Source organism: Danio aesculapii, chromosome 4 (genome assembly GCF_903798145.1).
Source record: "Danio aesculapii chromosome 4, fDanAes4.1, whole genome shotgun sequence".
NCBI lineage: Eukaryota > Metazoa > Chordata > Actinopteri > Cypriniformes > Danionidae > Danio > Danio aesculapii.
In genome coordinates, this window is record NC_079438.1 from 50,537,259 (window position 1) to 50,562,801 (window position 25,543).

Here is a 25,543-nt window from a genome sequence, read left to right on the forward strand (position 1 = left end):
CTTTCTTTTGTCTGTCTTTTTATTTGTTTCATGGCACCGTGTGGAGTACACTGAAAAAAATTATTTCTGCAAATTTGTTGCAAACAATTTATATGGGTTAAATTTAAAAACAAACTAATTAAATTTAGTAATGTTCAACTTAATTTGTTAATAAATTGTTTACAACCACTTACCTTTAAAAATGAATAAATCCAAGGAATAATCTGAATCATTTTTTCAATACTTAAAGAGTAAGAAATTGAAATTATTCACTTTAAATTGCAATTAAGAAATTGTTGTAATGCAATTGTTTTGTTATTGTTTATTATTATTATTATTATTATTATTATTATTATTATTATTATTATTATTATTATTATTATTATTATTATTATTATTATTATTATTTAGGTAGAGGCTGAAAGTCTTTTGGGCTTTTGCCTCTTCCTGCACATTATTTATCTTATTTTTTATCCAAATATTTTATATGTATAGTTGTATAATATAATATATGTATAGTTTTATTCCACTATTTGGTATTCATGCACAAATAAAGAAATAAAGATAAAGAAATAAATATGAAAATAATTCATATGTAGTCATTCAAGTGTTTGAAATACACAAATGAAAATAAACTAATGAAGCATAGATTAAAACAATAAAACAAAGGTAAAAAATTAAATACATTTTCTATGAATTCTAACAGTATTGAGTATTTAGCAGTGTAACAAACAAATGTCAAGTTACACTGTATAGTCTTAATTTTATTCATAATAAACACAATTAACCTTTGCTAAAAGTGGCAAACTTCATAATTTCTTGTCCCCAAGTGGTTTAATTCACCTAAACTCTGTCAGAATTCTTCAAATCCATATAAAAAATCATTCACATTATTGGGTTAGAGTTAAACCTTGCAATGACGCAGCCCTACCGCCAACTATTCTTGCATAGGTTTTACACAGCAGATGCCCTTCCAGCCGCAACAGAGTATTGGGAAACTGTATACATAAATTTATTAATGAATTTATTATTTAAAATCTCAGCGTACAAAAAAGCAATATATATACTGTATATATCTTGAACAAATCAGAAATCCTAAAAACATGTTTTTGAAGTAACAGTGTTTGAAAAAATTCTTTCTGAATTTGCATGCAAATTTAAATCCTTAAATCCTTTTATCACAAGGAGATTATGAAGGTTTACGTTTTTTATCTCAGACTATCCAGTGGCATGTAGAGGTCATAGCCATGATGTCTTGCATTTTTTTATGCATTACTCCCATGTACACATGTGCATGTCCAAAAAAGATGAGAAAGGTTCAGCAATAAAAGGAATCAGAAAGATGAGTGGCGTAGCTTCAGGAGAGGGAATGTAAAACATGATATCTGGATGGATGGGTGGATGGATGGAGGTTAGTCAGCGGGGCGCAGGAGACACCAGTCAGATTAAGATTCCCGCTCGTGTGTCTCATCTTTTTCCCTGCTATTGATTCTCTGCTGTCCTGCCTCGCTCTTTTTCTTTCTGGCACGCCGTCCCTGTGCCAAAAAGGAAGTTCTTGCATTTGTTCTCGCGTTTGTCTCTGTATAAATATTTATAACGTGGTTCTTTTTCTCATCTCTGGATCTTTGCTTCTGCGCATCTGAGAGAACTCGCTGCACACATGCTTCCTTTCTTTATCCAGCAACAATCCTCAGAGATATGATTTACTTTTTACCTCACAATACTTTAAAGTGTGTGCAAATACACACGCACACACGCACGCACAGTCACACATGTACTTCCTCATATGGTGATGCTCTTAACGCTAACCTAGTCTCAGGGCCTTTTTCCTTGTCAGTTATATATATTTTTCTCTCTTGCCTCCGCACACTGATGTTTTCGAGAACTGTTTCCTCTTATTTTGACTGGGATCTTGGGGACTGCTTAAACTTGTCAGTTTTAATATTTTAGCCATTTTGGGTTCTTCAGTAATAGAGTATAACCTGTGACCTCAAAGTATGGTAACTAACAATACAGCAGAAAAAAGCATGCATTTTAGAGGATGACATCTGAACTTAAAGGTCCCGTGAAATTAAAATAAATGTTTTTTAGATGTTAGTATCAGTATTGTTAGTTTTTAAGATATCTATTAGCTAGTGCGCTCCAAAACGGTGACAAAATTCATGTTTAGAAGATATAAAACTGATATAAACATGTAAAGCTTGTAGTTTGTCACTTCCGCCTAAATGGATCAATGGTTTTATTCACGTTAACTCATACTTCAGTTTCCCATCAAATCATGCCCAATCAAATTCTCTTTAGTATCTGACATCTAGTGTCCCGCCTCTTTCAAGACTCTTCTCATTTGCTTTTCATTTGACACACTTGAGTTCAACCACTCTCACTGGCAGAGCTATTAGCTGATTTTAAAAAGGGGAGGGGCTGCATTATGTCCCACCCTCTGTTCACGTTCACTATCAAACCCTGAAGAGAGCTCAGACCTCCCGTCCTTGGAGCAGAATCGAGGTTTGACTCAAGCTCCAAGTATGAGTCCTCACCCTTTTAAAACATTTTGAAAAAACAGAGGAGGAGACGGGCAGGTGGAGGGATGCCGGAACAAAAGTCGACCGCTACTTATAAACACAAATGATGATTGACCAACCCACCTGACTGATCAGGCTTCTCCCAAACTTACATTAGAAACTTCATTTTCATCAAACATGGAATAAAACTTCGTCAAACATATTTCAATGCACTTATTTTATAGATTTATGCAATTGCGCAGTGAAATAGACTTGCGTTCCACAGTTGTTACTGTATTGTAGAATGATAGATTGATAGATTGTTTTTAGAAAGTGAAATACGCATGCATTTATAAATATATAAATATAAATCTTTTATAGGATTGAAATGTCTTTTTCCCTTTAAGTCTATTTTGTGTGTCTTTGCTGAAAAAAAACATTAATGCATAAAGCGTATAGACATTTAACTGCTAGTATTGTCTATATAGTGTTTTTAACCATTTGACAATAGATTGTAACTACTTAAATATCCATTCTTGTGTTAAATGCCATTTAGTATACTTTTACATGCAGTATTTAGTATTTTTTTTATATTACATATTTTTAATTAAATCTGTAAAAAGATTTTTTGTCTTTAAATGACAAAAAATGCTAATTTTCACCCATGAACACTGAAAAATCATTACTGAGTTGTTTCATTGGCAGATTTGCCTTCCTAACAAGTTAATTTGAACTAGACAGAGGAAACCGTTTGGAAGTACAGATGTTCATGAATTAACAGTGCTAATGTATGAATGTGTAGCAGAAGTGTGGGATCGCAGTTTAAGCTGTCGTTCTTAGCAAATCTGCATCTTTGTGTGTTCACTGGTCTTGAATGATTTGTATTCACTTGCTCAGCAACTGCACTAGTGCGAGAAACAAGTGTTTGTATCTTAAAACCTTCAGGCTTACAGCGACTGTGGAACATATAAGATACAAGAAATGATCCTCAAAAAAGACCTGCAGAAAATAAAAAGATCTCACATGATTTCCAAATAATCAAAAGTGATACTACAACCTTGCTGGAGATCATGGGTAGAGGCTGAAATGCGCTGGACAGTTTTGCTGAAGAATAAAATCTAATAGTTTTAGTAGGTTTTTGAAATAGTAGTCCACTTCAATTTGAGATTGTTTGAAATCTCTACAGTTGTTTTCTTGGAGATAAGATATATGGCCATATGGTGCTATATTAAAATGGCATCATTTTTATAGGGTATTCTAAAAAAAATAAATCAACATGCTGAAAGGCACAATTTGTAAGATTCTTTAAAAAAATCTAGAAACCACTAGAACAGGGATGATCAAACTTGGTCCTGGAGGCCCAGTGTCCTGCAGAGTTTTGCTCCAACACTTACCAATCCCACCTGAACATGCTAATCAGTGTCTTCAGGATAACTAGAAAGCTATAGGCAGGTGTGTTTGATTAGGGTTGAAGCTAAATTTTCAGGACCAAGTTTGCCCATCCCTGCACTAGTACAACTTTATCCAGGGGTATGTGTTTTGGGTCGCTTGTTAACACTGTCATATCCTGTTATCCTTTGATATTGGGTTTACATTCACAGAAATTTTACATCCTGAAGAAAATGTGGGCTTAATAATTGTAGCATCCAGCAAGCCACTCATTATTAATAACTAATTTGCTGCCGATTATGTTGCCAAAAACAACTTTATGTATCAGAAATGTCCCAAAAAGATTTAGAAAACAAAAGGATTACTTTCAAGGTTGATGGAGATCAAGACAGACTTGGACTAAGAGAAACTCTGATCCTTCATGTGTTTTATTAGACCAGTGATCAACAGTTTAGATGCCTTTATTTGATAATCTGATATCTAACATACAAAAATTTGCATGCAAAAAGTGTACATTCAGCACACTAAGATGTTGTTTCACATAAAACAACTTGTTTAACGTGACAAATAAACTGACCTGTTTGAGTAGGATGTAAAATTTGCATAAAAGAATGTGTATTTAAATGATCAAATCTGAATGTCTTTTAAAGCTTAAATTCCATGTTAAATCAAAATTGACAAAGTTTATTTTTCTAGTGCACATTCTTATTCTTTAGGTGAACAATTAATCTGTGCAAGTTAATCCACTAGTTAATTATTTTTTTCGTTTTGGTAATCTTCAATCAAAATCTGACCATTTGGTTACACGTTTGGGGTGGCGTTCCTATTCTGTTGATGTCACTTTGATGACTTCAGCCACAACAGTTTTAACCACGCCCCCTTACTGTTAGTTTTGAAAACAGCCCCGCCCCCTACTCAATATTCTGTTAAGGTTGGAAGTACATCAACATACTGAAATAGACATTATAGCAACTTGCGGATCATTAAATCCATTACGTCATCCGTGAATATGATTTCTGCCTAATCTAATTTGATTTATTTCCACGGGTTTGTGAATACGACAGCATCCTCGATTACATGGATTGCTGGTGATCGTGACAGATTTAATGCATTGTTAATGGCCAAACACTTCCAATGTGTGTCTGAAATGTAGCATCTGACCATAATCATGAGATTCTTCTTCTAAATTGCTAAAAAAAAAGTAAACACAATCATTTATTAATAGTGACTACGTTTACATGGACATCAGTAATCAAACTATTTGCCTTAATTTGAGTAAGGCAATAATATGATTAAAGTGTTTACATGAGTTGCTTTTTGAATGTTCCTTTCATGATCCAATTTTACATGTTGTAGCACATAATTCGCTTAACATCGAGTCATCGCACAATCCACGTTTCCTCTGGAGTTTCATGTACTTTCGGGTGTTTCATTATCAATTTGTCGAGTTTAACTGCAGTTTGGCACTTTCACTTTCATTAAGGAACATTTCATTCATGCTCCCCATGACAAACAAGATATTGGATGCAAGTATGAACAGCTGGAAGAGTGTTGTTTTAATGGAATCTGATACCGCACAGCGTATGGGAGGAAAAAATAACTATGCATTTTGCGATGCAGGTGTCTGTGGTCCTTCACTGTCTCGGTATGTGCAGAGAATAGTGTCAAACAGCTGTGTGTATGGACTATCCTGTCGCAAAATGCGGTGAAAATCCTACACAACGGTAATAGTTTGCGGTGTTTACATGTCTGTACTGCACTTCAATAATGCGACTAAAATCAGCATACTCCACATTTCTTAATTCGATTTCTGTTTAGTTCGATTATGACTTTAATCAGATTAAATTAATCAAAAATCGCTGTTTACATGGTAGACTGTTAATCAGAGTATTGACTTAATCATATTCAAATCACATTATTGGTGTCCATGTAAACGTACTTACTGTTCTATATTAGTCTTAAATTCTGACAATGTAAATGATTGAGCTGATCGATGTGAACCAACTTTACAATCACAAACTGAGCCAGACATTTCGCAGTTGTAAGTTTTTGTTTTGTAACTCTCTCAAAACACCCCGTGTCTCGATGGTATGTAATATTTTAAATGTGACATAAACTTGCAGACTGTACTAACTGATTGATTGATGTGTTTTGGGCAGGTCGGCAGAATCTGTTGTTTGTCAGATTGAATAAATCCCTTCTCTGGGAGACTGTGAGCTGTTTAATTTTGGAGATTTTTCACACTAAAGGAAAAGCAAAACATTATTAAGGCCTCTTTTGAACAATTTGTCCTTAGGTGAGGCTGAATTTTAAGCATGAGCCATTGTTTCTCAGTGTGCTTTTTCAGTTTGGAAGTCATTATGTGCAGACCTGGGTTGATGTAGATAATACACTTTCTTTCTCTCAGGTCAGGAAAGGTTTGGTAGTTTCCCAGTCTTGTTCTGTCCTGTCCACATTATGAATAATAGATTAGCCCAATGGTGATGTGACAGCTGCGTGGGCTGTGTGAGATGAGTGTGTGAGGTGGAAGATTCTTGGGAGAAAAGTTTACACCTTTCTCACTCCCTTTTCTTTTCCCTCTCTCTCCTCTCAACTTTGGAGTTTTCCCTCCATTCTCTCCCTCTCTGGTCTGTATCTGGAGAGAAAACCGTCATGAAACTTTAATGCGCTCTCCCTTTTTCTTCCTTCAAGCTCTACAGCTCTCTTTTTTGCCTTTTTTCCACCCTGCCATGGGTTTACTCTGCTGAAGGTTTAGCTGTGGATTATTAACGAGGAAGCTTGACACTCCTTTACGGATTTTCAGCTAAAGTGTAAAACACAATCTCAGACATAGATGAAATCGTTGTTTGGTTTTGTGGGCGAGTGATTTGTGTCTGTGGGTCTATGTAGATGGCATGTAATTTGTTTTGTACTATAACGTTCTTATTTTCTTTTAATCACTTTGTTTCATTGCTGTTTATTTATTTAATTTATTATTATCCCAGCCACACATACAGACAGTGAAACATAGACCTCAGGTACCTAGGATAAAATACAAGCTCTGCTTATCCTTGGTTAATTCTTTTTAACTATTGTATACATACACATATATGTAAATATATATACCAGGGGTGCTCCGATCAGGATTTTTGCAGCCGATACCAATTCCTTGTATATACCGAGTACCAATTCCTTGTCATGATGATCGGCCGATACCAAGTACTGATTCTGATGCTTTAATCTTTATAATGCATAAAGCGAATTTTCCCTCCAAGTATGATAAAGTGGGGATCTTTCCTTACCTAAGAGAATAAATTAAAGATGTTGCATATAATTTCTTAAGCATGTCTCTTAACCATTGTGTGTGACATGCAATGGTCAGAAGCAGCTTCACAGAAAATAATGTAGATAAAACAGATACAAAAAATGGATAAGAAAATCACTAACAAAGCAATTTGGAAACAAATGATGGAAGAAGAATTCAACATGGCTCAATCAAGTTTGGAGTGCATATTTGATGCATAAGAAGTTAAAATGCACACCTATATATCCATTACTTCAAAGGAAATGGGTCTGTAAACTACTGTTTATTGCAATAAGTATATTACGATAAGTTATATTATTAAATATTCAAGTTAAAAAAAAATAATAATATATAATTATTATATAATATATATATTATTTGCCTAATATTTCCAGCCAGGTTTAAATGAACTTGCAATATTGTTGAAAACATAGAACTTTCAGTTCTGATATGTAAAAAGATTTCAGTTCTTGTATGTCCTCTGCTTGTAAACTCGTAAACAAACAAACAATTGGGTATTGGTTTGTGAGATCGGCCAGATAAGCTAGTATCGATCAAGTCATGAAATGTAATTATCGTCCGATACCTATCTGTGGCCGATCGATCGGAGCATCCCATATATACCTATACTAATATCCCCTTTACAACATATACAAACAAAAGGATCAAAATAATTTATTTTTATTAAATAATTTATTATAATTAATTATTTATTTATTTAATAAATATGCATTAAGATTATATAATGAAATAATAAAGATTAAATACATTAACATTAATACTGATAATTAATAATACTGATAAAGTCATTGTTTACCAGTGTGTGCTTATTTTTTATTTATTTCAAATGAGCCTAATTAAAATAGTATGCAAATAAAAGATAAAAGAACTATACATGTAACTCATAGTTCAGGTATTTTTAGTAAGATTAAAGCAAACCCACAATTTTTTTTTATGGACCAGAGAGCACACTATTCAAAAGAAGAATAGCACACTTAAGTAAATGGTAAGATATTTTTTAAAATGGTTTGTTTTTTCTCTTTGCTTTGTTTGGACCTATGTAGAGACATGGGTTTTCACACAGGTTCAATGTAATTTCCCACATTTTGTAAAATTTTTAATATTGATGGTTAGGTTTAAGGGTAGATTTTGGCTTAGTGTGCAGAAAATATAGCTAAGTATGATTTAAATCTGTGGCAAGTCCCCACAAAGACAGCTACAGTACAGTACAGTAAAAGCATGAATATATGTGTGAGAGACTGAAATCTCATGCATGGGCGGATGCTGTGCCTGCTATAATACTTTGTGTTTACATTTCACATGAAGAAACACAAAGAACACCTCCGCTGTTTGTGTGTTTGTGTATGTTTGGCTGGCAGACTCTGCACTTCACTTCTTCAAAGCATCACTGTTTTCCGTTGAGCCAGGATTATGGACTAAAAAGATCTAAAAAGAAGGAAGAAGGGTGAAGCGAAGGGTTGAAACAAGTTCGAAGGATACACTAAATAAATCAAATGTCACAAATATGCTTTTAAAGGGGTCATTTCATGAGAAGTTCAATCTTTTGAAAGAAACGCGTTTGAAAACATGAACTCGAACGATTTTTCAAAACTCAGTCCAAAAAAACATCTATTGAAACTAAGCTGACTTGTTCTTTGCTTCCTTAACTTTCTAACATAAGACAGATAAATGCACAGCCGCCCACTGCTGAGCTACATACTTTGAGTGGCTCAATTCAACACTAATTGTTTTGTGACTCTTTTGCTTGTGATCGAGGGTTGCATTATTGAAGTATGAAGCAGTTCAGACTATATTAGATAGGGCTGCATGATATTGGAAAAGTCTGATTTTGCGATTATTTTATTTTTCTGCGATTAAATATTACAATATAAATACAGTATTACAAGATAGTGGAATGTGGGGAGTCTAACAGTATTAATGTACAGAACTTGAATAATCACAATGCAAAAAAATCTATTTCTTTCTTTGTTTCCAGTCCAAATCTCTAAAAATTCTCAAATCAAATAAAAATATTGTTTTACTTTTACCTTCAGAAGAAATAGGGCAAAATTAAGAGTTTTCCTTAAAACAAGCAAAATTATCTGCCAGTGGGGCAAGTCAAATAATCTTGTTTTTGCTTTAAAATTTAGATATTTTTACTAGAAGCAAGAAAAAAAAAGTATGGAAACATTTTTTTTGCATTAATTGTGTAAATTCTGTATAAATACAGTAATTAAATACAATTCTGTATATCCTGGTCAATTATAATTCTGACTTAATGTTGCATGTCTTGCGATGTGACTATTGTGGATGCGCACATCGCGATATCGATGCTGAGACGATGTATTGTGCAGCCCTAATCAGTGACCTAAGCAATTTTCCCGTTTTATTTGTAGAGGTTGTTTATAAAGACATAGTCTTAAAAGGATAAATAAAAAAAACAGCCTGTTGATTCCTAAAAATGTATCAAAAGTGGGAAAAAATGTAATACTTGATTTGGGGTCAAACATTTTTAAAATGAGATTCCAGAAAAAAATTCTATGTAAAAATTGTGTATAATTTGAAGATGATTTTTATGATACAGCTTTAATTTTCATATACATTAAGATCTTGTGTCCTGTTTAATTTATAGTTTTTGAGTGTAAAATATTCACTATTATATATTTTTTGCTATTTATTATCAGGGTGTCTGCGGGGTATTAAAAAGTAAAAAGTATTAAAAGTTGATCTATTGATTATGAGAAACCTTAAAAGGCATTAAATAGTCCTTATTACATTTTTACGAGGTCTTAAATTTTGTTCAAGCATTGTCCAAAGTGTTTGACTCCAAAAAAGCATAAATATATTTATTTTGCTCCTAATAATAACAACTCATGTCATTCAAGCGTTAATTTATATACCCAAAAATTCTGTCACAATTAAATGTCTTAAATATGCAATTTCTACTCTAAACATTCTTAATATTAGGGTAAATCCTCATAATTTTACCAAAATGGTGTATTCATAAAAACAACTAATCAGCATCATCAAGCCCTTTTGATTGACTTAGATGGCATCTTGAGATATTATGATGCAAAGCACTGAATAAACTTCTACTGTACATTAACTTAAAAATATGTTTAATCAAGCACAGCTGGCTTTATTTGTGGATCAGTAGGATGTTTTATTAAAATAAATATTAAAAAAACCTTGATCGAGAAAAACTATAAACGTTTGAAAAGGAGATTTCTTCATATTTCTCTTGTAATAACATGAATTAGGCTTCTGTACTGATTGACCTGCAACATGACAGCCTTACATGTAGAATTATATGGAACCTTTTCCAAAATATGACACAATTATGTCATGCATTCTCTAAAATATGTGATTGACCATTTATATTTCACCATACACCCTGATTAAAGTTCATTTGTAATATGTGTTAAGTGCACAGTTGTCTTGTTGGCAGATACTTTCTCAGTCAGCCAACTTACAAGAAAGTGCACATATCACGTAGGTGGCAAACGTCTCGCAGAATGTCTGAGGCATCAAACACAGACACACACACACACAGAGCGCTCCGTAATCCTTTTGAATGAGCTCTGAATTTTGGAGGTTGGAGGATTTGCTCCATCAAAGTCCAAAGACCACCCACCAGAACAGAAATGACAATAGCACTCAAATCCGGACACTTCCTCTGGGCTTATGCACCTCAAAAGCCCAGAATCTAATGGTCCACAGCACATGCACACACATATGCCAGTGTTGCATGTTTATGAGTAAGACGTTTTGTATGGCAAGTGCCTGTGCACGTGTGTGTGTGTGTGTGTGTCTAAATTGTTGAACATGCTTTTCTGGCCACACATTTGTGTCTGCGTGAGCACGCACGGGCCTGCATTCATCCACTTTAATTGCTCTCTTTTTGAAGTGAAAAGAACAGAAGCTGTCTGTCAGATTCACAGTGAAATTTAAGCTATTGCCGCCTTGAAAGTGCTTTTGAAATCAAAGACAAAGGGCCCAAGAAGATAGAAACTAATAACAACAACTCATCCGTGTGTCCAGATTAGGCATTTTAGGCTGAAATCGGCATGCTTTTTTTTGGTGCGTGTGTGTGTTTTTGTTTCGTATTTTTTTTCCAATCCCCACTTCTTCTCATCACAAAAGCTTTGGGCTCGTCTTTTCCATCCTCCCTCTTGCTGGCGTTTTGTATTTGTGTGATTGATTGCTTCCAAAGCCTTTTTTTTTTGCTTTGTGTTTCTAAGAGAATGACTCCATTGTAAAATGGTGATTCTCTGTATAATTCTGCCTTTGAAGGAGTCTGGCCGTTTATGGAATCTATATGAGAGAGAGAGAGAGAAAGCGAGAGAAAAGAAAGGCTCAGAGATGAACATATGCACCGGGAGATTTTCACACTTTTGCAGTGCCTACACATGTATGTGAAACCGATGGTGCACAACATAAACACAATATGGAATACTTATCTTTTTTTGTTGGATGCGAGGATGCACGCTAACAAATGACTTTGTTGTGAGAATGTAGACAAACAGAAGGAGAAATGATGGGTTGTGATCCCGAAATCAAGGTTGTGGACAGTAGGAAAAAACAACAACAGCTAAATGAAATACAATGCAACTAAACATAAATAATGGTACGATATACAGGCTTAGCAACATAATTGTTTGTTTATTTAAATGTATTTGTGCCTTTTTGTCCGTTTATTTATGTATATTTATTTTTATGTGTTAATTTATTCACCTACTGGTTTATTTTAAAATGTGTGTTGTCTGTTTGTTTGTTTGTTTGTTCAAATTCGTCTATTTATTCATTCATTTTCTTTCAGCTTAGTCCCTTTATTTATCAGGGGTCACCACAGCAGAATGAACCGCCAACTTATCCAGCATATGTTTTACACAGTGGATGCCCTTCCAGCTGCAACCCAGTACTGAGAAACATCCACACACACTCATTCACACACATACACTACGGCCAATTTAGTTTAATGAATTCACCCCATTCACCTTCATTCATTCATTTTCCTTCGGCTTAATCCCTTTATTTATCGGGGGTCGCCACAATGGAATGAACCGTCAACTTATCCAGCATATGTTTTACACAGTGGATGCCCTTCGAGCTGCAACCCAGTACTGGGAAACATCAACACACACTCTTTCACACACATACACTATGGCCGATTTAGTTTATTCAATTCATTCATTCATTCATTCATTCATTCATTCATTCATTCATTCATTCTTCCATGGTCTATTTATTAATCTTATGTTTTTAACAATTTATTTATTTAATTATTTATTTATTTATGCATGTAAGCATATATCTTTTGAGGTATTTATTAATCTAATTTATTTTTAAAAAATATATTTGTTCACTTTTACATGCTTAACCCCTTTGAAAATAACTTCTCAGTCCTGAAGCAAGACCAGTTGAGAACCACTGATGTAAACAAAAATAATTATTATATATTCACAAAAAAAAAGCTTAAATGGAGGGATATTATGATAGTGACTAGATAGCTTACAAATGTTCCACTTTTTACATGGATATTTTCTAAACCGTAAACATTTAATATGCATGGAGAAATACTGCATATAGATATACAACAGAAGTAGAACCATGCACAGCATGTTTGAATACTAAGACCAATAACAATAAAGTATTTCAGAGAGCTGCATATTATAGAGGCTCTGTTGACATATGTCTGAGAAATTGATGTTGAATTACTGAGGATTTGACGTGCATTAGAAGACATGAACTCTCTGAAATCAAATCAGGCCACGATAAAGTGAACGTTTGAGCTGCGAAGTGTTTCTTTATTACGTGCATTACAAAAAAAACGTGTTGAGCTACCATGAAAGATTTCAGCGCTTTGCCTCTGGAAGGAGGTTTTAAATCTCCAAGACGTCTGTGCTGATTCTTGTGAAGCATCTGCCACACACATAAAACTCTCTCTCTCTCAGTTTTTTGTCCATGTCTTACTTTTACGATCATCTCCCAGAGATGGTAAAATTGTGCTTATGGCCGCAGATTTCAGAGTGCTGTGCATGTGTTAAGTGTCAGGCAAAATTGCTGTTAAGTCACACGTTTTGAGCATAAGCATGTGCGAGGCACTGTGTGTGTGTATGTGTGTGCATTTCTGTCATTTTTTTTTGTAGGTCCTCAAAACCAGCACCCCCCCCCAACATCCAACATCCTTCCCGCCCACAATTTAATTGCCGCTTTTCAGGGACGCGCTTGGCTGCATAATTGTCAAAACACAGGCTGACTGAACTCTCCGTCACACCTCAAACCTTACACTTTCTGACGCTTCTCATCTCTTTTATGACACTTTTCAAATAAAGGGAACATTTCCAGATGTTTGGCGTAATTTCGCCTTCAGATCCGCGGGGCGATTTGCAGAGAGGAGATTTGTGGGGACAGACTGTCTTTGTGTTTGTCAGGCGTGGACAGGTTCGCTCCCCAGCGCGGTGAACATTTTATAGCACCGTGAAAATACGGAGACGCCGATGGAATGAGAAGTAATAATATTTGCACTTTTAGGGATGTCAGAATTGTGAAGTGCTACATTATTTCATTATTCTGGAGAGGAGTACAAAAGAAGTTCTTTAAAGCACTGTAAAAGATGCAGGGTTGCACACAATTTATTCATGTTGTCCCACCACAAATCCATTAAGTTAACGTAACAAATTTAAGTTGATTCAACATAATAAAATTAAGTTTCCCCAAACAAATCTCTAGAATAGTTTTGTTTAAGCTCATTTTAAATAAGTACTGTGGTTTGAACAAGCAGCAAACATCATTATTTATTTATTTTTTTTGTTTAGATTAGATCAGTTTAGTTCAGCCAAAAATGAAACATTACTAAATCATTTACATTTTAGTGGTTCTAAAGACTTTTAGAGCATTTGTTTTAGGAACGCTGGAACCCAGTAGCCACTGACATCCATATATAGGAAAAAACTGAGTAAGTCAAAAGCTACTGGTTTCATTTTTTTAAAGTATCTTCTTTTGTGTTCAACAGAACAAAGAAACCCAAGCAGGTTTGGTACAAGGGAAGGTTGAGTAAGTTATGAAATAATTATTGTTTGTGGGTAAACTATCCCTTTAAGAGTCCTGCATTGATTTACAGTGATGAATTCTGCTAGCCAATAAAACACAAAACCCTTTTAAATTAACTTAATACCTTCAGGAGAATGGTATAGCCCACCTTGTTGGCAAGCCAACACAGCATCTGTGCCTGTAGAAACCAACACAGATTTCCAGGATTCATCCTCCTGTCATTTACAGTGCTACACATCCCCCTTCTCTGTATGTGTTCATCTATTCACTATTTTGGCTAATTATGGTTTCAAATGCCAATAGTGACTCTCAGTTTAACATCTTTGACTTGTTTTTAATCAGTTTGGAAGATTTCTGTCAGTTTTTTAAAAGCATTTTCGCTCATTTTCTCACAAATTTAGAGATTAAATTTAGATCAGGGAACCACAAAGCCTCAAGATGGCTGTAAAATATGACAAAACTTCACACTATTATGTCTCTTTAAAACCCATTTTAATTTGCTTTTAATCATTTGTTTCTTATACTTATTTGTTTTATTCTTGTTTCTGTAAAGCACTTTGACCTACCATTGTGTATGAAATGTGCTGTATGAATAAACTTGCCTTATTCACATTTATTGCCTTTATAATAAAAACTAATTATAATTAGAGAAGAAAATGCACATCTTTTTGCTCCTATTAGAATCGTTTTTTCATTTTAGTGACACCTCCATGTGGTTTCATCACATTTGACTATTCTTATAGTCCATTTTTGCTCCTTATGAGTTTAGAAAGCAAACCCACACATGATGTTGTGGCCAAATTCCCTAAAAAATCACCTGGCATGCATTAACAATACATCTGCATTCATACACAAATATCAAGGCTAAGACGATCCACATAAGCACACGTTTTATTCATTCACACTGTGTAAAATATGACAAAACAAGCATTTACAGATGAAAAATTATGAAATTGAACTAAATAAAGGCATTTTCTTTGTTGTTCTCTTTTTATTCTAGTTCTGCTTATTAATGCACAAATCTAATGCAGGATCTACTGGTTTAAGGTTGCAGGTTTGAACTGAACATAGAGTTGTTGAACCATTGTGTCTCTGTTCCCACAGTGATGATGACCAAATAGCACACTAAAATATTAGATATTTATAGGGAATTTTAACTATCTTCAAATCTAAAAATAAAGTCATGGTAATTGCTCCAGTGAATGCTGGTTTTGGTAGTTATTCACAGATCAGATGCATGCAGTGTTCTTATCTACTAACCACAATGTCTTATGAAAATATCAAAAGTGTAAGTGCTTATCATAGGAACATGTGCATGCAAGTTCAATTATAACTAAGATTATAACTAATGATACTCCTTGAATTCATTGTTCATTTATCATAACCCAAACTCTATCACAACAGCTGCTTTCTCTCTCCTCAGGCACTCTACCCTATGAGATAAAAATCGTTATCGCCGGCAACCACGAGCTGACGTTTGACCAGGAGTTTATGGCCGACCTGATAAAGCAGGATTTCTACTACTTTCCCTCGGCCTCCAAACTCAAACCGGAGAACTATGAAAACGTGCAGTCACTGCTCACCAACTGCATCTACCTGCAGGACTCTGATGTGACTGTCAGGGGCTTCCGCATCTATGGCTCACCCTGGTGAGTTTCGCGCTTTCTCAAGTCTTTCCGTCACCGTGTTTGCCACCATATGTTGTTGTGTTGTCCCTTCCCCCTCAAGTCTTTCGCATTTTCTTTTTTTTTTGCTTCTCTTTCTCTTGTTAACACTTCTTTTGCCAACCTTCCTTGTCCGACAGTTTACCTCTGTGCCAGTCTGAGTGAATAAAACGTGTGCTTGTGTGGATCGTCTTAGCCTTGAATTCTGTGTATGAACGCAGATGTATTGTTAATGCATGCCAGGTGATTTTTTTTTTTAGGGAATTTGGCCACAACATCATGTGTGGGTTTGCTTTCTAAACTCGTAAGGAGCAAAAATGGACTATAAGAATAGTCAAATGTGATGAAACCACATGGAGGTGTCACTAAAATGAAAAAACGATTCTTATAGGAGCAAAAAGATGTCTTTTATTACTAAAAATAAATATTATGTGCATTTTCTTCTCTATTAAGGCAATACATGTGAATAAGGCAAGTTTATTTATAAAGCACATTTCATACACAATGGTAGGTCAAAGTGCTTTACAGAAACAAGAATAAAAGAAATAAGTATAAGAAACAAATGATTAAAAGCTGATTAAAAAGGGTTTTAAAGAGACATAATAGTGTGATCTGTCAGACGTAGCACAAGGCTCATTCAGTAAAGGCACAGCTTAATAAAAAGTAGGGCCAGACAGAATCTGCGGACATTTTTTGCTCTTTATGCACAGAATTTTGTAAAAAATCAGCTGGTTTATGTGGAATAATTTTGGTAGTAGTAAAAACTTCATATATGAAATAAAGAATAATAGTTTTTTAACTTGTATTTAATGTTTACAATGCAAATCCAAATCTTTGATTGTTAAACAAAGCAAGTCTCTTATATAATAACTCTACCAAAAGACAGAAAACATTACTTTTCAAACTGTATTGTAAATAAATCATAAGAACAAATTTATATTTGTCAATAATATTACTGAAACTAATTTTAAAAAAAGATAAATATACATTTACACACGTAAATAAATAGACTCAATGATGGGCAAAAAATCTGCGGATTTCTGTGCATGCAGATTTCGTGTGGGCCTAATAATAAGTAATCAAAATGACATAATTTGCAATATTAATAATAATTCATAATGCTTCATTATAATAGTATTATACATTATTATTATTATTATTATTGTTATTATTATAAGTTTTCCAAATAATTTATTATAGCGTTATTTGTTACTGTTATAGGAATTATTACTATTTATTATTGCCTTGACATTTAAATGTCCAATAACTTGTAGTTTTTATTAATAGTTTCAATATGTTTTACTGTTATTTACTCATTGATTTAAACATTTCTGTTTGATTTGAAGTTTTAGTCATCATGTTGTGTTTATATATACAGTGCTCAACATATATGTGGAAACCCCTCACAAATTTCTCATTTAAATTAATATTTTTCAATAGGAAGCAAGGTTTACAATATTATATTTGTGCATATACATTATACTGAAGCCAAATATGGAGCTAATCTAACAAAATAACTTATGATAATGGTCCAAATCTAGTACACCCAAATTTAAATGTTAGGGAAAAATATTAAATGGAAAAACAGCAAAATTCAAAAGAAACAAAAAATTTTGCTGAAATTTTGCAGTTTGTAATCTTTTTTTTTCAATATTTTGCATGAATTTAAATGTATTATATTTCTCTTTCTGAAGATTTTCAGTGACTAAAATATTACTTTAGTAAATATGTTCATTTAATAAGTCTGTTTTGTTCAAATGCACCAAAATATATGACCTATATTTACTGAGAAATGGATAAAAACATTCATTTTCCAAATAAGGTGCACTCATTTATGTTGAGCACTGTATATTTTTTAATGTCTGTATATAGATTTTGCACATTTTTATTATTATTGTAGTTTAATTAAATAATAGTATTTATTTTCTCATTATTTACTGAAAAAAGCCCAAATAATTGAAGTTTGTGTGTGTGTGTGTGTGTGTGTGTGTGTGTGTGTGTGTGTGTGTGTGTGTGTGTGTGTGTGTGGCCAATCTAAGGTGTGTTTACTGACAGGCAGCTACTGCAAAATTCACTGTAAGCCCTTACAACATCAAAGTTGATAAGTGTTTATTTATGCGTGCATGCGGCTTGTCAAGCTGATGTGTTTACAACAGTCATGAACTCACGAGCTAGATTAAACCATCTAGCATTAATCCACTCTGTTATGTCCTGACAGAAATCCTCATCTCGTGCCAGCATGCTTGTGCATATGGGTGTTTACACCATGCGGATCTAATAAAAAGTAAGCACTGCTGAGATCTGGTAATAGCCTTTCGCCATAGGAGAAGATGGACAGAAAGCTTTCTCTCCGTCTTTTATCATCATCACTTTCCTTCTGACAGTTCGTCTAGTCCTACTTTCATTTCTCTCCTCCCAGAGTTAAAGATGCTGCACCACACTGGCAAAACTCTCATCTTTATGGTGATTTTGTGGCTACAATGGTGATGGCTGTCTGTGATCTGTGCAGCGCTGCATCACTCAGTGCACTCCTCCATCTCTATCACTTCATGTCTACTTTTTCTGCATCTTCATCTTCTGCTAACTTCACAAAGCCATCTATTAAGGCAGACAAATTAAGTGTCAAGGATGTTCCCAATGGTTGACAACTTCTTGGGCTGGTGATTACCATGATACCTCATTTTGGACAAATTCTAATATCCTACAGAGAGAAGTAAATGCCAAAATGGATGAAAAATAATCTGAAGTGTTCAATAGTACGTATTCTAAATCAGTATCTTATGTTTACATTACATTTAATCATTCAGCAGACACTTTTGCCCAAAGAGACTTACAATTGAGGAGAAATTCAGCGATTTAGTTAGAGGAGGCAATACACACAAAGTGCTATACAATTTAGTGTAGATTTGAATTTAAAATTTAGTGCTAGAGTAAGGAGGGGGAAGTGTTTTTTTTTTGGGAGGAGGAGGAGAGACAGAGAGTGTGTTTCTACGGGTGGTTTGTCAAACCCACTCACCTTTGTAATGCACACTTTATAAGTACACAATGTCTGTTTGTTTTTTAGAGAGAGAGACAGAACTTATGAGGTTAGTTTACCTAAAAATTTAAATTCAGTTTCACATTATAACATTATTGTTTATTAATTAATGAAAATAGGCTGATCATTGATCTTCCACCCATTTCAAATGTTATCACACAGTTGAATGGGCGTTATCAGTGGTGGTTATCAGCTGATAGCTGTGGGCCAATAGGGGCCTCCTGCACCTATTGGTAGGCTCAGAAGGCTTTTATCATCCATTCACGTGGTTAATCAGCTTTAGATCACATGCGGATGCTGCCGTATTCTCTGTAAACGAGAATTATTTATATTATTTATTAAATATCCAATTAATTGTATTTTATTAACGTCTACCTCTTCACCAACCATAAACCCAACCCTTACAGTAATGTAAAAACAGATCTGGATCTAAAGTCTTCTCTATTAGTATAGGTAGCTGATTAACCATGTGGATGGATGATAACAGCCTTCTGAACTTACCAGTAGCCGCAGAAGGCCCCTTCTGGCCCATACCGATCAGCTGATAACCACTGATAAAGCCCATTCAATCGAGTGATAACATTCGAAGCGGGTGGAAGATCAATGATTAGAAGATCACTTTGATTTAGTGGCTAATTCGTATGAATTCGTACGATCTAATTCGTACAATTTAGTAGGATTTGCTCTTCCCCCAATGATGGTTGGGTTAAGGGGTGGGGTTAGGTGCCACGCCTCCTTTTTAAAATCGTACAATTCGTATGAATTTGCCACTAAATTGACGAAACTTAAAATACTTACGTTTTCTCGTGAGATCAAGCTGGAAATAATGGCTTATTTCTCATTTTTAGATGATTTATCCCTTTAAGATACTGTTAGAAGGTAGCTGCCTATGTAGACAGAATATAGAAGGCTTTTTTAAACTGGATTTACACTCTCCTGCCTCTTTATTATTATCAACTGCTCATTAATGCAAAAATCTAATCAACCAATGACATGCCAGCAACTCTGTATTAAGTTTAAGGTGCTGAAGACGATCTGCTGAAGTTAAAACCAAGCATCAGAGTAGGGAAAAAAAGGTGATTTGAGTTCTTTTGACCGTGGCATAGTTTTAGATGCCAGATGGGTATTTTAGAAACTGCTGATGAGATTCTCATGCACAGCCATCTCTAGGGTTTACATTGAATGGTCATATGGCCTCCACGGTCACCAAATCTCATTCCAACAGAGCACCCTTGGGAACATCTTCATCTCTTCTTGCTCAAGTTTTCCCCCTTTATCTTCACTGTCAGAAAAATAGTGCAAATTTGGACCTTTAAATGATTTTTTTTTTCATGCAGATTTGAGTACATGTACTGAAAACCCACATTAGAAAGGAAATTATAATAAATGGGAACATCTGAGACTAGTCAAGCTCTTTTAATCAACTAGTCAGCTGTTGGACTCATCCCTATTGGTAATCTGCATGTTTTACGCACACATTCTCTCCTCCACCGGACTAAATGAGATCTTGGCATGCTGCATTCTTTCCTAAATCCTGACTATTTGTCATGCGGTGATTCTGGAATGAAAAGAACTGCATGGGGGAAACATGTGGTGTGTTTTTCTGTTCTGCTGACGCTAATGCAAGTTTACAAGTCATTTGTCATCCGCCGATCTGCAAATGCAGAGACGCGTGGTGTGTTTGTGCCTATTTGTGTGCGTGCGTGTGTGAGCCGGTGTGGGTGGATGAAGTATTAAGGATGGCTGTCCCTTTCAGAAGCGCGTGAAGCACAAACAATGTGTAGGACCCACAGCACATATCGCTCTGAGCTAGACACACACATATACACACACAGCTTAAACTTTCCCACATATACTGTGTATGCGCTCGTATGGACAGTTACTCACAGCCGCGGTGACAAGTCATGATGATGCTTGGTGAACACAAACACATCCTGTGTGCCCTGCGGGGGGGAGCGACAGTGGAAAGCTGCTAGTTTGATGTTTACGCACCGGCTGTAAAAGAGCAGGTAGAAGATAATTGAGAAAAGTGCATTTAAACTCTGGAGATTAAAATGAAGCTGCTTTTTATTAACAAATGAGGAGATTGTTTATGTGTGCATTGAGTAAAGTGACATTTCTGGCCTTTTTCTTTTTGATTTGGGTAGTTGGCATGATGTCAAGCAGTGGCAGCTTGCAGCATGACACGATGCATATTATTTTATAATATTAGTACAACATTTGTTGCAATGCATATTGTGCAGTAACACATAGAAATTGAGAAATGGCATTTAGCCATTGAGCAGAATCATTTTATTGTTATAAATGAGGCTCACAATATTTAATTAATCTAAGGAAGGCAATAGCACAAGGAGTTATAGCAGAGATGCCCAAAGTAGGGCCCGCGAGCCAAAGTTCGCCCATTGTAACCATTGATTTGGCCCACCATCCCATCTGAGAGGAAAGTGAGGATGATGGAGTGGGGTTTGGGTGAATGCCTTTAATACAGAGATTGCCATTTCTAATTTGACGGAAACTTTTTTGTTTGTTTTATTGCTGATCCATTAAAAAAAACAAACAAACAAACAACAATTCAGGGGGGCTAATAATTTTGACTTTAACTGTAAATTAAAAACTTCATTGTACAATGTAGAACATACTGTTTTAGTTAAAATAAGCAATGTTTTCTAGTCATTTTTAAACATTACTAAGTAAATTAGGAAATACCCATGGTAAATTGCCCTACCTATATTTACCGTCTATATACACCACCTTATCCACTATCCTTAATCAAGTTTGGTTTTTTGCCCTTCATAAGAAAAAGTTTGGGCACCCCTGAGTTATAGCAGTACCAAAAAATGCCCAGAATATTACAAGGATAGGAAACAAAACTAAATTCAGACTGGAAAGTTTTGAAACCGAATTATGCTCTGTAAAATTAATTTGTAACACTGCATGACTATACATAGGGAAAAAAATGTAAATTAGATTTCTTTAAGACTATGAAAGTAGGACTTGTTCCTGAGAGAAAAAAGTCTCATTTCATCTAGAGTTCCAACTAATATATATATATATATATATATATTGTTTAAACCATGTCACTAACCTGTGCTCAAATTTAAATAACAAGAATGTAGAAAAAGAATGATCTGGATATTTATTTTGGATTGCATGTGCATTGTGCATTATTTTTACATTCTGCTGTCCACTAGGCCATGGCATAGGCATAACTTTGCTGTTCACTCTCGCTTTTCTGCGTTTTAGACTAGATCATTAAAAGTGAGAGATTACATGTAAAGCGTTTTTGTCAGTCACATTCAGTCTGTCTTGCTCTGAGGGGCAGCAGGGGGCTTTTTACACTGATATACAGCACAGCGGGACATCTATAAGCAAAGACAGATGATCAGCATCAGTGTTCTTAAACACCTGGTTGCTAACATATATATGTAGCTTTGCACGACTACATGTGCCTGTTGTCATGCGAAATGTGTGAACCTAGAAGTTTTGCTATTGCACTAATGATGGACTAATGAGGATGCAAACTTCAAAAAACAATTGATTTGAGTTGGTATTTCAGTATGTAATTGAATGAATTGTATAAACGTTGTGTAATATATTAGGTAAGCTGGATGAAAACACTCTATTAAGACATAAAAATGTTTATTTAAGATCAGAAATCTAAACATTTATTGTTCACACTTTATTTTGATGGTCCATTTGTTGAATTTAAGTTAAATTGCATCTGCATGCCGACTTATTCTCATTAGATTATAAGTAGACTGTTAGGGTTAGGGTTAGTGTAAGTTGACATGTACTTGCAAAGTTTCTTATAGTCAGTTAAATGTCTGTTGAAGGAGCAGTATCAACAGATATTAAGCAGACAGTCTACTAATACTCAAATGGACCATCAAAATAAAGTTTCATTTATTTAGCTAATAAAATGGACGACTTTTAATAGTAGTATTATTAATAATTATGTAGTTTTTAAAGTGTCATTTTTGCATAATGCTAAATCAGTTATTATCTTTTCATACATAATCATTTTGTATAATACTAAATCAATTTCTTTTCACAATTTCCTTGACAAAGTAGAATCCAAGTAAGAGATTAATCTGAAGAAAAATAAATTGCTCTAAATTACAAATCTTGATATTCAAATAATATTAAAATTTAATATAATAAAAAATAAGAACGTTAAAGATTTCTAAATATCGATCATAATACCTATTCTTTGAATTTAAGCACACTACATATACAAATGTTGGATTGAACAAGTGTTTTAAATGAGATAAGATCCCTCACAGCCATCAAAAAGTTTATCCTGACAAAACTGCAAAGAGGAGGAGAAGGAGAAGAGGATGTGAAAAAAATGAGGGGATAAAGCATAAAGGAGCAAACAGAACCCCCCCGAACTAAAAGTGAAATAAAACTAGAAGAAATGTTCGCTATCCAGTGACTCCACGAGGAATAATTAATGCCAGAGATGCAAAAGACTCCGTAATTAGATTTTTTAATTATTGAGGATTTGCTTCTCCTCTGTAGTGGCCCAATTAAAGAAGCTCATCAAAACAAAAAAAGAAAAAGAAAAAGTAAAGTGAAAGATAGAGCGGATGTGCAATTGCTCTTGTGCTTTACCTGTGTTTGATGACTCCTCTTCACTGATGAAGGGACGCGGCACGAGGCGATAATGAACAACCCTTTATTTGGACGAAGCGGACGATTAAAAAAAGAAGAGAGGAGAAACTTAGTCTAATGATGGAGAGGTGCTGGTGGATATATATAAAACACCGCGTTTAACTGCTTGACCTTGTCTACGCATCTGTGTGAATTAATTAAAGTGGCGGCTGATGTGGAGAGTGATTTGAGAAGAGAGGAGAGATTAGTACAGTATCAGTTGTGTCTCCCATTGGGGAAAAGCAGCTCAGCGCTTCGGCTATGTAGGGCTGGCCACAGGAGGAGCTCCTCAATTAACATCAGAGGTGCCTGAGGGAGAGGGGCTGTCGGAGCGGCCTAGTCCTGTCATGTAGACCCCTCACGCGCACACTTTTGAGAGAGACACTGAGAACTTCTTCGACCTTGTCTGCATGGTTCCAGCTGCTTTGGAGGATCTTTGTTTTTGTTTAATTTTTTCTGGTCCTACGTTTTATTAAGATGCCTTAACTATATGTACTTACAGTGAAATGTGTAAATTGTATAAATACATGTTTTTACATTGCACTTATGATTGATTCAATACATGCATGCAATTAACTTCTGTAATTTAATCTTTAATTATACTGTTGACCATCACTTACACTTTAACCCACACTTAAATCTACCCATACCGCTAAATCTGTCCCTAACCCTACCCGAATCCTATCTCAAGAGCACCAGAAGTGTTCTGCAATCCATTATGAACACAGTAATTACATTGTATTTATTTTTGATGCAAGTGCATACTAGTTGAGGCCACTTAATATAAAGTGGGACCTTATTCTTAAAGGCCTTTTTGCTTTAGTCATGCTTTTGGCCTAGGTTTGCTATGTTATAAGTGTTATGGATTTTTAAGAGGCTGCTTGATAGAGAGGAAGTGTAAAAAGTGCCAATGATCTATTAGGGAAAAGGTCAAACTTTGTCAAATGGAAATTAGTCCTCTTGAACTTTCTGAACAGTGTTGCTAATGCAATTACTGAATAGTGCAATTACTGACAGTATTCACAGGGTCTTAAAATGTCTTAAATTAAAAAAACTAAATTTTAGGCCTTAAAAAGTCATAAATTCAGTGAAATATTCTTTTGTAGGTCTTAAATCATTTTAAATGGGTCTTAATTTTCCTTTGTTTATGTAAAGCTGACCAATCGATCCAGCACACGTCCAATCAACAGCAATACATCTCAATAAAACCTTTAGCAAAACTATATTCATAACTAATATTATAACAGTCTGCTGTGCATACATAGTTTTCAAAGAGTTTTTTTAAGTTGTGTTGAAAAAAATATATGTATAGAACTAGGGTCTGCTTGTTTTGACACATTATTTAAAGAAATTACTAATTAGAATTAGTGTTTTGATGGGGCGATAAAAAAAATCCTTAGTGTTTAGCCCTACAGTATATTAGACTGAAATTTCATTCTTTATAGTCTTAAAAAGGTCTTAAAAAGTCTTATAATTGACTCGAAGTTGGGTTTAGGTTTTAGGGACGCAGAATAAGATCATACTTTATAGCTACTAATGAACAGTTAATATCTTAATAATTGGTAGGTAATAAGCCAGTATTAATAGCGTGAAATGTGACCTAAACTAAGCTTTTGCCTAAATCTCTTATTAATTAATTAATTAATTAATTATTTATTTATTTATTTACAAGCAGAATTTGCCCATACAATTACAAAAACGTACTTTCATTTATTATCTTTACATTTTTTTAATTCATTAAACCATATTATTCTGATACAACACAAATTTATCTGCGAGAACCTCTGCATCAACATAATAATATTATTGTATTATTATGACATATTATGTACAATAATATGTCTTTCTTTCTTTTTTTCTTTCTTTCTTTTACATAAAAAGGAGGAGGGAGTTATGTTGCCTTTGCATTTTCTGCAAAAATATTTATCACACAACATTGTTAAATAATGTTATGTTCACCATATTTACCTTTTAATAAGTACTT

The 25,543-nt window shown here is 34.5% G+C and overlaps 1 protein-coding gene across 1 annotated transcript in view; it reads left to right on the plus strand.

Moving 5' to 3' along the window:
- Positions 1 to 25,543, plus strand: part of mpped1 (metallophosphoesterase domain containing 1) — a 56,605-nt gene that overhangs the window by 5,432 nt on the left and 25,630 nt on the right. Inside the window, exon 4 of the mRNA XM_056455997.1 lies at positions 15,629 to 15,854. Coding sequence (XP_056311972.1) covers positions 15,629 to 15,854 — 226 coding nt within the window. The remainder of the gene's footprint in view (positions 1 to 15,628; positions 15,855 to 25,543) is intronic.